The sequence below is a fragment of the Simochromis diagramma genome, unplaced genomic scaffold (assembly GCF_900408965.1).
Source record: "Simochromis diagramma unplaced genomic scaffold, fSimDia1.1 OVJJ01000510.1, whole genome shotgun sequence".
Taxonomy (NCBI): domain Eukaryota; kingdom Metazoa; phylum Chordata; class Actinopteri; order Cichliformes; family Cichlidae; genus Simochromis; species Simochromis diagramma.
The window spans coordinates 4,515,312-4,529,228 of record NW_024387326.1 but is presented as its reverse complement, the minus strand read 5'-3'; the positions used below and the strand labels follow the sequence as shown (position 1 = coordinate 4,529,228).

Genomic DNA, 13,917 nt, shown 5'->3' with positions numbered 1-13,917 from the left:
CTGCATAGAGCTGGAAAAATTTTTGGACTTCTAACTGTATTTTCATATGTTTTACAGCTTTTGCTACATTTATCTTACATCAAAATAATTAAGTAATAGAAAACAACCAAATGACAGAAAAGTTATTATTTTTCTTTTCTGTGAATTAATAAAAATCTTCTTATTTATACTTACAGCCCAGTCTGGGCAATGAGCTCCCAGAATCTTATTCTACAGTTTTACACATGTAGAGAATAGCTTAATCCCACAGAGTCATGCTGACTGATTTCTTTCTTTGCTGGAGCAGCATTTCTTCATCATATAGAAAGACGGAGATGTGCAGTTCAAATTAGGCTTCTTTAGACTTCTTTTTCTATTATGAAGATATCTCAGGGATTAAATGTGTCCATTGACAGAAATTGGAATTTTACTAGTGGTGCTTTGTGTGTGTTTGGCATGATATAAATGATCTGAATTGAACTGATTTGGTCTGGCTTGCTTAAGATCAAAGTGGACCACAATGTAAAATGAGGCTAATGTCCCTGTCCTACAACTATGCTATGACGGATGTTGCATAGTTTGTCCACCAGAGGGCATTCTGCAACTTCCCATTTGGAAAAGGGTATTTGGAAGACCACAAACAACCAGCTGTCCAGAGCATGAATTAATTTAACATTTTTAGACACATCCCCAATACATCATTTTAAATATAAGAACTGGCTTTATAGTAGGATGAAAATACTGAACTCACAGTGACCAATTTGTCTTTTACAGAGGCAAAACTGCAAAATGAGGCTATTGTGCAAATATTTAAAGACATAACTGCAACAAATGCAGCAAACCTGCCCATGGTCAGGAGACCATGACCAAATCAAATCCAGGGTTTAAGGGTTTAAGCCTGAGGACATGAATATAAAGAAAATGCTTTTTGCTATTATAGGGTTATAAGAACAGAATTAACACATTTTTATTACAATATTAATTATTGTATTACTACATGGTCACAGTCTGGCTTCAGTCTCTATATACTAGAACACTGAAAATGTTTTAGAAAATTTTACAAAAGTACAGCTTACTTAACTTTAAAAATCTTGTTACATACATTCTTCACTGATTAGGTGCTTTAAATATGTAGCCATGAACTACAGATGAAATTTAGTTTAAACTATCCTGTGGCTAATTTACAGAAATGTTTATTAATGTACATTATCCCTGGTAAAAAATAAATAAATAAATAATAATAATAATAATTAGAAAATAGAATGCAAAGATCTAATATGGAAAGCCTTAAATTTCTATTCCAAAGATAAATTTTAAATGCATGTTAATACATTGAGAAGAAACAGGAAGAGCTATAGCTGCATTGTGAAAAAGTCCCTGGATCATAATTCTGACTCACTGCAAAAACACAAAACTCTGGAGGAACTTGAGAATTAATTCATCTGGATCTATTTTAGAAATACTGTGGCTTACTTTTCTAGAAAAACCTGCATCATATGATATCCTGCTGAACCTGGGCTTCCGCAATTGCACTGTTATTCAGACTCTTCTCATTCATAAACAAAGCTTTACTCAGTGTCAAACATACAGCACCCTCCTTATTCCAACCACTCCTAGCTCCTGCTCATCGCTTGTAGGTGAAAGGCCGTCGGCCGTTGAATGGCGAGTAAATTAACCTGCCCCGCCTCCTGACGTCACGTATGTACCCTGGCTGTGATTGGCTGGTGATTTAATGAGCGCTGCAGAACAGAAACAGAAAAATCCAACACGTACGGCACGCAGCGTGTGTTGAAGTGTGAGCAGAGCTGCTTCACTGAGCCAAGCGGACCCAAAACAAACCAGCAGGACTGCGGCTCAGAAGAAAGATAAGGGAGAGAAGAGCCTCGCACTGAGAGAGATAACCATCCTTATTTATAAAGCTGGAAGCTCATTTTATATTTTATTTTGTTGGTTTTTGCACTGCAGCTGATAGCGGATGCATTTTTTTCTCCATTATGTAAATTAGATATTTTTATGCGCCTCTTTACACGAGAGTGGACCTTGCAGTAGCATTTCTGCTGAACATTTCTAGATAAGAACAGTGAGGGAGCAGAAGACATGGAGAAAGCACAGGGCTTCTCTCCGGACAGAAACGTCCTCTGCCTGTTTGATGTGGACGGCACTCTGACACCACCGAGAGAGGTGAGCTCGCTTCCCATCGATAATCTTATTATTATTGTTATTAGTTATGATCAGATTTCATGACAGCTCTCTCCTCTTCTGCCCTCATCATTGACCTCTGATGAGAGGCACCTTACTGTAGAGAACACGGTGTCCTGATGACTTCACGTGCTCTTTCTCACAGTGTTTACTTTCCTCTTGCACTCCTTGCTCCTCCTATACACATACCCAGGTACGGGTCTGCGGGGATGCACATGGATGTATATCTTCAGTGTTATATTAATGGTGCTCCATGGCGATCTCTGCAACTGACCAATCACAGGGCTGTGATGTAATAGTTGCATCTCGGAGGGAAAAAAAAGTGTAGGGCGACACTATGCACTTTAAGATGCAATAAACTCATAACTGTCAACCAGGAGGTTTCAATCCAATGTGAATTCAAACCTGTATTTATTATTTGAGGTGTTTTTTACAATTTATTTACCAAGTTTTTAACCTTTCACAACATCAACTGTGCATCAGAAAGTCCTTCTATCATAAGGTACTGAAGGCAGGCTTCGCCATGCAGCTGCATGCAAAGCCTCTCAGTAAGGTACACATGTTGCTGTGCAGAATAACTGATAATGCATTGCTCAGCTGGCTTATTGCAAGAAATTTAAAATAACTATTTTTGTTACCAGTTATGTAAAGTTTAATAGAGCCTTTGATTTTTGTATCTGGAGCGTCTGATTTATGCACACTCTCTTGTTCTTTTGTCTTTGACTTTCTATGCTCAGTTTCATGCAGGATCACTGGTGTGTGTGTGAGTGTGCGTGTGTGCAGGACGTGTCAGTGCCCGGATATTGCATAATGTGGTCTCCTTTGAGTGCAGTTCGGGGAGTTTTCCTCCTTACATTGGGAAACTTTAAATCTGCTCCAAATAAATGACACTACACCTTTTTGCAAGATAGAGAGCTTGTTGTTGATGACGATATGTGTGTCTGTTTAGGCGTGTTTGTGTCATTAAAACATAAAGTGATAATTAAAGTGTGTTTTTCCTGTTTGTAGAAAATCGACCCGGAGCTGGATGAGTTCTTCCAGACTCTGCGTAAGAAGGTGAAGATCGGCATCGTGGGAGGGTCGGACTACTCGAAGATTGCAGAGCAGCTTGGGGAGGGAGATGATGGTGAGGAGATCTCTTCCTGTCTCAGCCACAGACGCTTGTGATTCAGCAAGCTCCATCACCCAACATGCCCTGACACGGGCTGCAGGGAGTAGAGCTGAGGTTATGATTAATTCTGGAAATAATTTTGTATTTAAGCCGCAAATTAAACTAAAGCAAGCTTCCTTCTAAAAGCGAGACCTGCCATAAATAAATAACAGCGCAAGCTGGTTCGGCCAGTCATTAACTTCATGTGTGTTGCATGTATGTTCACTTCACTTTATGATCTTGTGATTCCCCAAACCAGCAGCCAAAGCACACAATTGTAACACGGGCATTGCACCAGCAGCCTCTCAGCTGAGTTCATGCCCAGCTGCTGCAGGCAGGCTGATAACCTGTCTGTCAGTCAATATGAGGTTACCGCTGGAATGCAGCTGCATTGTGCTTAAAAAGAGCTCGGCAGTTTCATTTACCCTGCCAAGTGTGCCAAAGGTGAACCTTCACTTACTTTGTGTTACAATGTCACAGGTAATATTAACGTTGCGTATTTGAAATTTGATACAGCTGTTGTAACTAACATGTTTTTATGCAGTTCTGCATGCTTTTGTTTTACTGGCTTTTGCCTCTGTTAAAGTTATAAAAGCAGCTTTAACACAGGCTCAGCTACAGAGCTTCCTCATCATTGTCTTAGTGCAGAGTGAGTGTGAAAGTCAGGAGGATTAAACTCGTCTAGCCAGCGTTACATACACTTTAATCTGCTGCTGGGTAAATATAGCAGGTATGTCTTCCGATTAGCGAAGGAGCTGCTCCAAATTTAGTATGTAGGTTAAAGAGAAATAGATGAGCACATTTAGGTACATTTGACCCGTCTCTTTTCTTGCAGTGATACACAAGTTTGATTATGTGTTTGCTGAAAATGGGACAGTGCAGTACAAAGATGGGAAACTCCTCTCAAAACATGTAAGTCCTCCTATACTCAGATACACGTTTTTATGTCCTGATTCAAAAAATAACAGTAACAAGAATACAAGTAGAATTGTAATGAAAGGAAGATTGCACAAAAGCATAAAGAAAGTAATTTGCTGTCATAAACCATGTTGTAAAACTTAGTTTTACTCCATTTGTTTACCCTGGTCTTTTCGTGTATTTTAATCCCTGCAGGCCATTCAAAACCAGATCGGGGAGGAGCTGCTGCAGGACCTGATCAACTTCTGCCTCAGTTACATGGGACTTATCAAACTGCCAAAGAAAAGGTGAGATGGTAAAAAGAGCTCACAAGAATTAGGCTACAAGCTATTTTAACCTAAGGCAGAAAGACAAACCTGAATTCCAGCTTTGCAGGAATGTGAGGTATTTCAGCAATGACCTGAGGCACTGAAGCAAGAGAACACAATTGTGTTGTGATTTCTCATCAAATATGAAGCTATAACAATATGTTTAAACTCAAGTATTATGTCCTGACGATGCCTTTCTGCCGCAGGGGTACATTTATTGAGTTCAGGAACGGAATGATCAACATCTCCCCCATCGGTCGGAGCTGCACGCCAGAGGAGCGAATTGAATTTTCTGAAATTGACAAGGTAAACTTCATTGGCAGAAGTACTTTATGCAGAAGCAAACACCATGTATTTATTTATTGTCCCTGCAGGCATTTTAGTAGCAGCAAAACTTATGCAGTGCAGTTAAGCTGCCATTTCTTTGCTACAAAAAAAGGGGGAAAAGCAATAAAACATTGTAAAAAAAAACATCTGAATAACATCTGACTTCCGGGACAAAGTCCTTTTGACAGACGAGACCAAGATTAAGATGTTTGGCCAAAACGAAACACAGCATATCAGCAGGAACACCTTAGACCAACCATTAAACACTAGGGGCGGTGGAAAAAATCGATAAAGCATAGCATTATGATAATTTGTGTGGCAATATTGTACTGATAAGGATACAAGGACAGGTAAATATTTATATTTTATAAATTAAATTAAGACATTCTGGGAATACCTGTGAACAAGACTGAATACTGTGAACATGCACTGCTTTCTAGAGATAACATTAACCGAGCAAACTCGCATTTAATCAGCTGAACTGAAAACTCATCCAACACTGAACACGCTTACCTTGACAAAGCTCTCTGCTAATTCAGATCAACATAAGGGATCAGCATTTCTGCATGAGTAAAAATAGGACAGCAACCTCCTTAAGTCTAAAAAACAATCTCTGGCTGTCTGCTGATCCTTCTACCAAGCACAGTGATAATTAAGCTTTGATTTACACTCACAGGACTTAGACTCAGATATTGAGTTCACCATTAACTCCTCTGTATACCAAAGTATTCTAGACTCAAATGCGAAGCCATCTGTTTAAAAGCTAAAGCTTGGTCCAAATTGGGTCATGCAACAGGGCAACGATCCCAAGCACATCAGCAAATCTACAACAGAACGTCTGAAAAAGAAAAGAATGAAGGTGTTACAATGCTGTGGTGGGACCCTAAGAGAGCTGTGCATAAACAAATATCCACAAATCGCAATGAACTGAATCAATGTTGCAAAAACGAGTCGGACTGAATTCCTCCACAGCTCTTCGAGTTATTGCTGCTAAAGGTGTTTCTACAATCTACTGACTCATGGGGTGCACGAAGTTTTTCCACACACTGCATTTGATTTAGTTTTAGATTTAAATCATTTTAGAAGCTGAAGGACCAGATGATTGATTTTATTATGTCCTGACATATGAACCTTAAAATTAAATATCAAATATCAGTCACTGAGAGTTACAGCAAGTCGTGTTACTGTCTCGGTTACAAAGACAAAGGACGTTAAACAATGGCGAGCTTTCAGGACCGCTTAACAAGCTGCCCATTGATGGCTCACAGACACAGGCGATATGGAGGAAGTCGAAGGTTAACTCTTCAGTTACCTGCTAACATTTAAATTCCTGCATTCTCTGCTGTATTCATAGAGAAAATGACATGGCTACTGCAGCGGTTTCTGTGAACTTGACGAACTTTTACATTGCAAAAGCACTTTTACTTTGTTTTTGCCATCGAGCTAACTGGGTTGTCATTCCCTCCACAGAGAGAGAAGATCAGAGAGAAATTTGTTGCTGCTCTGAAAAAGGAGTTTGCTGGAAAAGGACTACGGTTTACTAAAGGTGAGAGAGTTTAAACTGAAAGCATCTTCACACCCACTGATAAATATAATAAAGCTCTCTGTAAATCTTCATGCAAGAAAGCTGACATTACTGGGACACACTTCTTGAAGCGATGATTAAAATAGTATGCAACTGATACTTTATCACTGTGATTGTAATTTATTTGTCTTGGTAATCACTTCAGTTATCATCAAAACATCAGGTATTATTTCATACCTGAACCAGCCAAATCAGTTCACCATCATCAGCCTAACACTGGTTCTTTCAGGCTTTGAACTATTTTAAGCGACTCACTCTTCTGGTTTGTCAGACCAGTAAGACCGCCTTTGTTTTTATGTTGTTTTCATGTTCAGTTAAGTCAGTATTCAGCTCAATACCATGTAGTTTAATGACAAACCACATCTATCTGCCTGCTGTATCTTATCTCAGTTTACAAAGAGGCCCCTCTGTCTCCCGCCTGTATGCATTGTCTTGGACCTTGTGCTGTTGATCCGAGGCCTCGGTTAACTATTACACACTCGCTGTTCCCTGTCTTGCTTTATTAAAGTGTGTCAGGGAAGGTGAATCAAGTACTTGATGTTTGCTTACGTGCTCCATGAGGTGTGAACTTCAGCTGGTGATGCATGAAGGCTGCCCACATGCGAGACAGCTGGCCTTGTTTACCCACGGCAAACCTGCTTGTGAACATCCTTGACATGTAGCAGCAAAAGAAGGGATTAGATCTTACTTCCCCAGATAAATGAATAGAAAGATACTGAGCATCAGTGTTGGTCAAGTTACTTGAAAAAAGTAATCAGTAACTAATTACTGATTACTTCCCCAAATAAGTAATCCCGTTACTTTACTGATTACTTATTTTCAAAAGTAATTAATTACTTAGTTACTTAGTTACTTTTTAAAAACACGATTTACAACCTGAATAGGTGATAAAGCGATAGATCTCTCAGCCCAATTCTACTTTTTCTACATAATCCATCATACAAAATGTAATCAAATGGAAAAGTCTCTTTTTAAAACTTGTTTTATTAGTTTTAATCTTTTAACTTTATGCATCAAGCAAAAATTAAATTATCTGCAACATTCTCTGACTGGAAGAAATTAGTTTAACATTTAAACCTATTTTCTGCACATTCCAGCACATGAAATTTTTTATTTTTTTTGTGTTTACACTCAGTCTTTCAAATAGATGCAAGTTCAACACAGCAGAAAATAAATAAAGTCAAAGACTCAGCGGTCCTTTTGCTCTATTTTCACCTGTAAAGCAAGAGTAGGGTAGGCGGAGGTTTACGCTGGTGCAGGTGTGCCGCAGCAGTCAGTTGAAGCATCCGCGAGTTTCTCTGTGAATTTCCCATTACATCGTAGCGCACTCGGTGCTTGCTTGGAAGTTTAGGGGTTTTTTTCGCTGTAAAAAGAAGTTTTCTTCCCACGCACGATGGACGCTAATGTTTTTGTCACTTTTTATGGAATCAAACTCAAAGTAAGGTCAGTACTTCCACGCTTTAAACGCTGCACGCTCATACTCTCTCCCTCACTCGATATATGATCCACTGTTGATCTGCGCACAGCTGTTGTCATGAACGTCGCACTCGCTTACGTCACTGTCATGAGACACTCTCGCAAAAAAAAAAATCACAGTTTTAGTAACGCAGTAACGCAGCGTTCCTACGGGAAAGTAACTGTAATCTAATTACCTTTTTTGCAATACTAATCCCTTACTTTACTCGTTACTTGAAAAAAGTAATTACTGCCCATCTCTGCTGAGCATATACTTGTATTCTCTTTTGTTTAAAGCAGCTGTGTGTGTTTTATTAATGACACCTAAAGAAACAGGTCAGTCAATCCAGAGGATGTGCAGCGGTGGTGATTTATTAGTTTGTTTTGCTCAGAGTTTATCTTCTTGCGAATGGCTGCTGATATTAGCTGATCTCTGCGATAGGAGTTATATAACTGAGTGACACTCTATCCAATCTGCATTGAGAGTACAGAATGTAAGGGACACTCTGCACACAAACCTTTGACACGAGGTAAACGACACCCTGTGTGTTCTTCAATTAAATAATGCCTGTAGTTTAAAGAGGGCTCTGTTTATATGAGGAAGGCGATTAAGAGGTGGATGTATAACTATTTAGCTGAAGCGGTTGAGTAAGTTTTGATAAAGGTCAGGTGTGTACATCTGTGCAGTGTCAGCAGTCATCTGGGGGCAGTTGATGAGGGTGAAGAATGCATGTCGACGGTTGGGGTGGGTTGATTACAGATGTGACTGAAGAACTGCCGTGTTTAAAGTCTGAGGTTGAAGGTGTTTAGGACAGAGGCGTGTGGAGGGTGTGTGAGGGAAGTAGCGCTCCGATTGGTTGGAAGCTTCTCGGCTTTTGTTGTTGTTTTTGAGCTCTAAAGACTTTAACTGAAAGACAAGACGGCAAAAAAATGTAAGATATGATGGGGGAAGGATGAGAGAAAGAGGTCCTGCTAAAGGCCTCCGAGCAAGATGTTTCACCCACATTTCACAGTTTAAATGTCACCGGGGTCATTCAAGTCAGCACAGAGCAACGACAGAGCTTCTTCTGTTACATTTAGAGTTTAAAAAAAAACTTGAGCTGCAACATAAATCACCCTGCAGCCATGATAATATCTCTGCTCCCTTTTCTGTGACTCTTTAAACACAGAAAAGTGCTCAGCGCTGTTTCGACAAAGATTGACGTACACAAGTGTGTTTTGGGGACACATTCCTTTTCCTAGTATGTTGTTTCCTCTGCCAACAAAGTTCCTAGAAAAACACTGCTGTATGTTGTCAGTAAGAAGCCAAAAGTTAATTTTTTTTTACTCTATAATACAAGCTATTCTTTGAAGCTATCATTCGCGAAACACACAGTGTACATTTAAAGTCTGAGTCATTATAATGACAGCCATGTTTCTTGTCCTTGTCTCCTCTTAGGTGGCCTCATCAGCTTTGACATTTTCCCAGAGGGCTGGGACAAGAGACTCTGTTTAGAGGTGCTGGAGAGGGAAGGCTTGGATGCCATCTACTTTTTTGGCAATGAGACCTCAGATGTAAGTTCAGTCATAAACGGTTAAAAAGCAGGAATGTTCTGGAGACTACAACACCCCAGCTGTATGTGATTGTGAAATAGCTCATTGATTGGCCAGTCAGGCTTTCATTTTTCATATTTTGTGCTTTGGCATGTTGAAGACAATTGTGAAAAGCTCTTCACATGGTCACAACTCATCAGCCACAGTGTAACCACTCTCTAAGTAAGGCCTTGTTGTACCTCTTGTTTTCCTATGATGACCATAATTTATAAAATAAATGTTTATTCTATTAAAAATGACTTGAAACTATAACTTGCTAGGGAAGTGTTTATGATTTCTATCCAGTCCGACTTGTTTTAGCTAACAGAGAAGTCCTCCCCCTTCTGGCCGTTAGAAAGAATGCTGGTCTAAAGGTTTAAATCTGACTTGCTTTCACTTTTACATGAGATGTTTAATTGGCACCAAGGAGTTTTGCAGTTTCAGTAAGCCTGTTTATGTTTTTCCTAGATGTTTTCATTTATGAGCAATTGCATATCTAGAAGAAGTGCAGAAATTTGACAAAGTGACTTCCTGGATTAATAGCATTAGATTCTACATGTACTGGCCACTTCATTAGGTACAGGTCAGAATGGGGAAGAAGTGACTTTGAACGTGCCGTCGTTGTTGATGTCAGATGGCCTAATGTGAGCGTTTACACAGAAAAATAGAAAATATCAAGCGGGCTACAGAAGCAGAAGATTTGTTGTAAACAGCATGAAATCCATCCTGCCTTATGACAGTGGTTCAAGCTGCTGGTGGTGTGATGGTGTGTGTACCAATGAGCATCATTTAAACACATCAGCCTATCTGACTATGTTCATCCCTCGTACCATCTGACAAATTTTCAGCAACTGTCTGATGCTATCATGTTGATTTGGACCAAAATCTCTCTTTGAATCAGTTTGATAAGTTTTGATCAAAATTCATTTTTACCATATTTGACAGAAATAACGTGGAGACGTATAACGTAGTTTTTCTATGAGGATGTAAAAGGGTTTAGATGTGAAGAGAAACAGCTGCACTTCTGGGAAACCCTGGAAAGACTCCTGCTTGTTAAGTGTCCATTCAGTTGTTTTGCAATCTCAGTCCAAAGGTCCCAGAATAATCAGGCCTCAGCCAAATGAAGATTTATCTGTTTTTTATGGTTTGTTTTGCTCAGAGAGAACAAAACAAGCCAAACCAGGCGGCACTAATCTAATGGTTTTTCTTTTCTCTCTGCAGGGAGGAAACGACTATGAAATTTTCAACGACCCACGGACCATCGGCTTCACGGTCTACTCTCCAGAGGACACAGCTCGGCTCTGTCGGGAGCTTTTCTTTGACGCTTTACCACATGAGTCCTGATGTCCCGAACTGCCCCCTTTCTCCTCAAGCCCCGTCTGAACACGAGTCTGTGGCCGTCTGCTGGCGAGCCCAGGCTGTTTTAAACTGATGAAAGGTACCAATACCGATCTCTCCATGTTTTTAATATTTCTACTAAATTTAAATGGACTGAAGCGGGGTGAATGAGCTACACCTGTTCGGAAAGTCGCAGTTCTTTTTTTTTTTTTTTAAAGAAGGGACGTTGACGAGGGAAGTGTTACATGTGCGGAGGACTGTGCCCGGAGATGTGCTCTGACCAGAGAGTCGCGTTACTGTGACGTGTTATCACGTTCACTTTGAGAGATTGTAACACTTGATGTAGTTTTTTTAAAAATGTAAGACTTGCACTAATGCTGACATACTTTTTGCCAATGTATTGTTTTTTAACTCTGCTGATGGAGGCGAGCAGTGTGAGAGACTGACATTAAACAGGTGATTTATGGGATTTTCTATGAAAACGAGATTGGAATTAAGGGCCTTTTTTAGATCTCAAGTCGAGGATACAGAGGAATCATTCCAGATGTTTTTAATGTCTGAACTGTACGTGTTTGACTGTTTTACTATGTGATCACAGGAACATTGGATTTTTGTTTTAACTTCTTTAACAGAAAGAAGCTTGCTGCCATTTCTCATTCTGCTTCTCAAAGCTTTATAAATCACATCCAAGGGAAGGTTCTAAAGATTCTGACTATGTGAATTTACTGTAATCAGTGAATTAAGCTACTGTCACTGTATACTTATGTGGCTCAATATGGAAACTTTTTCTTACAAGCTGGGCTTTTGCCTGCATGTGATACGCGTGACTGCATCTGCTGATGGTTTTCCAGTTGTACGACATTATCAACAGCTGCTTAAAGTGGAACATTCAGGCTCATTTCCAGCTGCTTATATTTATTCTTTGACTCATGCTGATCAAACTAGTCTTTATTTATCCTACATTGAGCCTTGCTGCAGATCGTCCTCTGTCTGAAACAAGCCACTTTAGCTCCTCTCCTCTTATGCAAGCTTTCTTCTGATTGGCTGCTTGTCCTAAACCAAAGGTTTGAGAACAACAGGAGAGAATTGGGTACTGAGGATATCAGTAGATGGAGCCGATATTGGAAAAAACTCAGTGAAACTAAGGTTTTAGAGCAGTCTGAAGCCTGAGGTGTTCATTCATGTACAAGCATAATAGGTCCTCTTTAACCTCCTAGGACCTGGCGTCCACATATGTGGACATCACATTTTGGGTTATTTAGACCAAAATACTCAATTTTGCTCTACAGGGGCCTGATATCCACTTATGAGGACATTATGCTGCTACTGTTCTGTCAAAATTTTAAACGAATATCCTCATATGTGGCTCTTATTTTTCTTAAAAACAAAAATAAGGTAAAAAAAAAAAAAATCTGGTAATTCTTTGTTTTTACATTCATCGGGTCCCAATCAGCCCAAATATCAAAGAGAAATTAAAAATGCATGCTGTGGAAGAGTTCGGGTCCTAGGAGGTTAAAGTGTTTCAAAAATGCCTTTTAATGATGTTTAAAATGTGTTGGCATCATTTTTCAGTCACATCTGTTATTGGTTTGAAAAAAATCATCGTACTTCATGGATCATTGATGCGAATATGTGGATTTTAGTAAGTCATATATGGAACATATCTGTTTCTGACTGTGAGCACTCCTTCAACCTGAAAGACTACAGGGGTCGTGTAGACTGACATGCACATCTGGATATGAGCCTGTAAGCTGACTGTAAGATTGGTAACATATGGATGAAAATGAACTGTATTAAATGTTTATTCATTTTGTGTTCAGTGTGATATGTTGTCTAAGGACCTCAATGTGTTTTCCAGTAACTCTTTATTGAACATCAAAGTGTGCAGGAATCACTCGTCTACTTGTTTCTCCAGTCAGAGCTCTCTGTTGGTGTTTTTCTCAGCTATTTTACATGTGAAGCACTTCAGGCTGACAAAAACTTTCTCTGTAATCTTGCCACGATTCCTTTCCTGGGTGTGCTAACACTGCAGAGACAAAAACTCCAGCTCCACCTCTCTGTGGTTGAATTGGAGACTGAAGCCAGAAACAAAGCCAGATTGGGACGGTGGCTCTTCAGTAAACAGCCTTTTACCTGTCTTTCTATACCCAGTCACTAGATGGCCTCTGACTTAGAGCTGCAAGATTGTCATTTTATTCATGCTTTTTGTTGCAGCTCTTTTTCTCGCTTCCTCCTTCTTTGTTGTCAACTTCTTTGACTGTTGTCAGCTGATTATGGTGTGATAAGCCCCTATTCCTGCACATGATCCACATCCTGCCTTCCACCCTGACCACCACGCTTTCCTCCCACTGACTGGACATGTTCAAGTTGTCCTATCCACCAATCAAGCTGCAAACATCATCACTGCACTGGCTGACTGTCCACTGGATGGATTATAATATCAGGCTGTACTTGTTAATACTTGGTTTTATATTGAATATATCTCAAACAAACCTTAATCATTTCTTTTCTAATTAAAAACCCATTAAACCATTGAATATTATATTTCATGTAACTAACTGTGTATGAAATAGTTACCATAGAGCATAGGTGTCAAACTCTGGCCCGTGGGCCAAATTTGGCTCGCAGCCTAATTACATTTGGCCCGCGAAGCCATACCAAATTACTATTAGAGCTGGCCTACTGGTATTATACAGCTAATATATATTTGCTTGTTCCATATTCAGTTTTCCAGCAAAACTTATTTGAGTCCATAAGAAAAGATTCATTCTTATATCTGGAGGAAGATTTTTTTTTTCAATAAATATTAATGTTAGCCCGTGACTTTGTTCCAGTTTTGAATTTTGGCCCACCGTGTATTTGAGTTTGACACCCCTGCCATAGAGGCTTGTTACTCATACAGCACATACTCACATTTAAAATGGTCTCAAAGAGAACTTCTATTGTGTTAGAAGCAAAATTAATCAGTCTCTAATAAACTGTTTAAGGGGAAAAAAATCACCTTTTTCCTTGTTTACTTATGTGATTTTTTTTTTTTTTTTTTTTATCAGTGCTTATTTCTTATACATATTAACAGCTTAACAGTT

General features: G+C 39.4%; 1 protein-coding gene across 1 annotated transcript; it reads left to right on the top strand.

The window, feature by feature from the left end:
• The first annotated feature begins 1,737 nt into the window (after positions 1 to 1,737).
• LOC120717830 (phosphomannomutase 1) lies at positions 1,738 to 11,955 on the top strand. Its single transcript, XM_040006093.1, has 8 exons — positions 1,738 to 2,160; positions 3,187 to 3,304; positions 4,164 to 4,240; positions 4,442 to 4,533; positions 4,761 to 4,860; positions 6,352 to 6,427; positions 9,360 to 9,475; positions 10,715 to 11,955. Exons 1-8 carry the CDS (start codon positions 2,077 to 2,079, stop codon positions 10,835 to 10,837), a joined length of 786 nt encoding a protein of 261 aa, XP_039862027.1. The 5' UTR covers positions 1,738 to 2,076; the 3' UTR covers positions 10,838 to 11,955.
• The last annotated feature ends 1,962 nt before the right edge of the window (positions 11,956 to 13,917 follow it).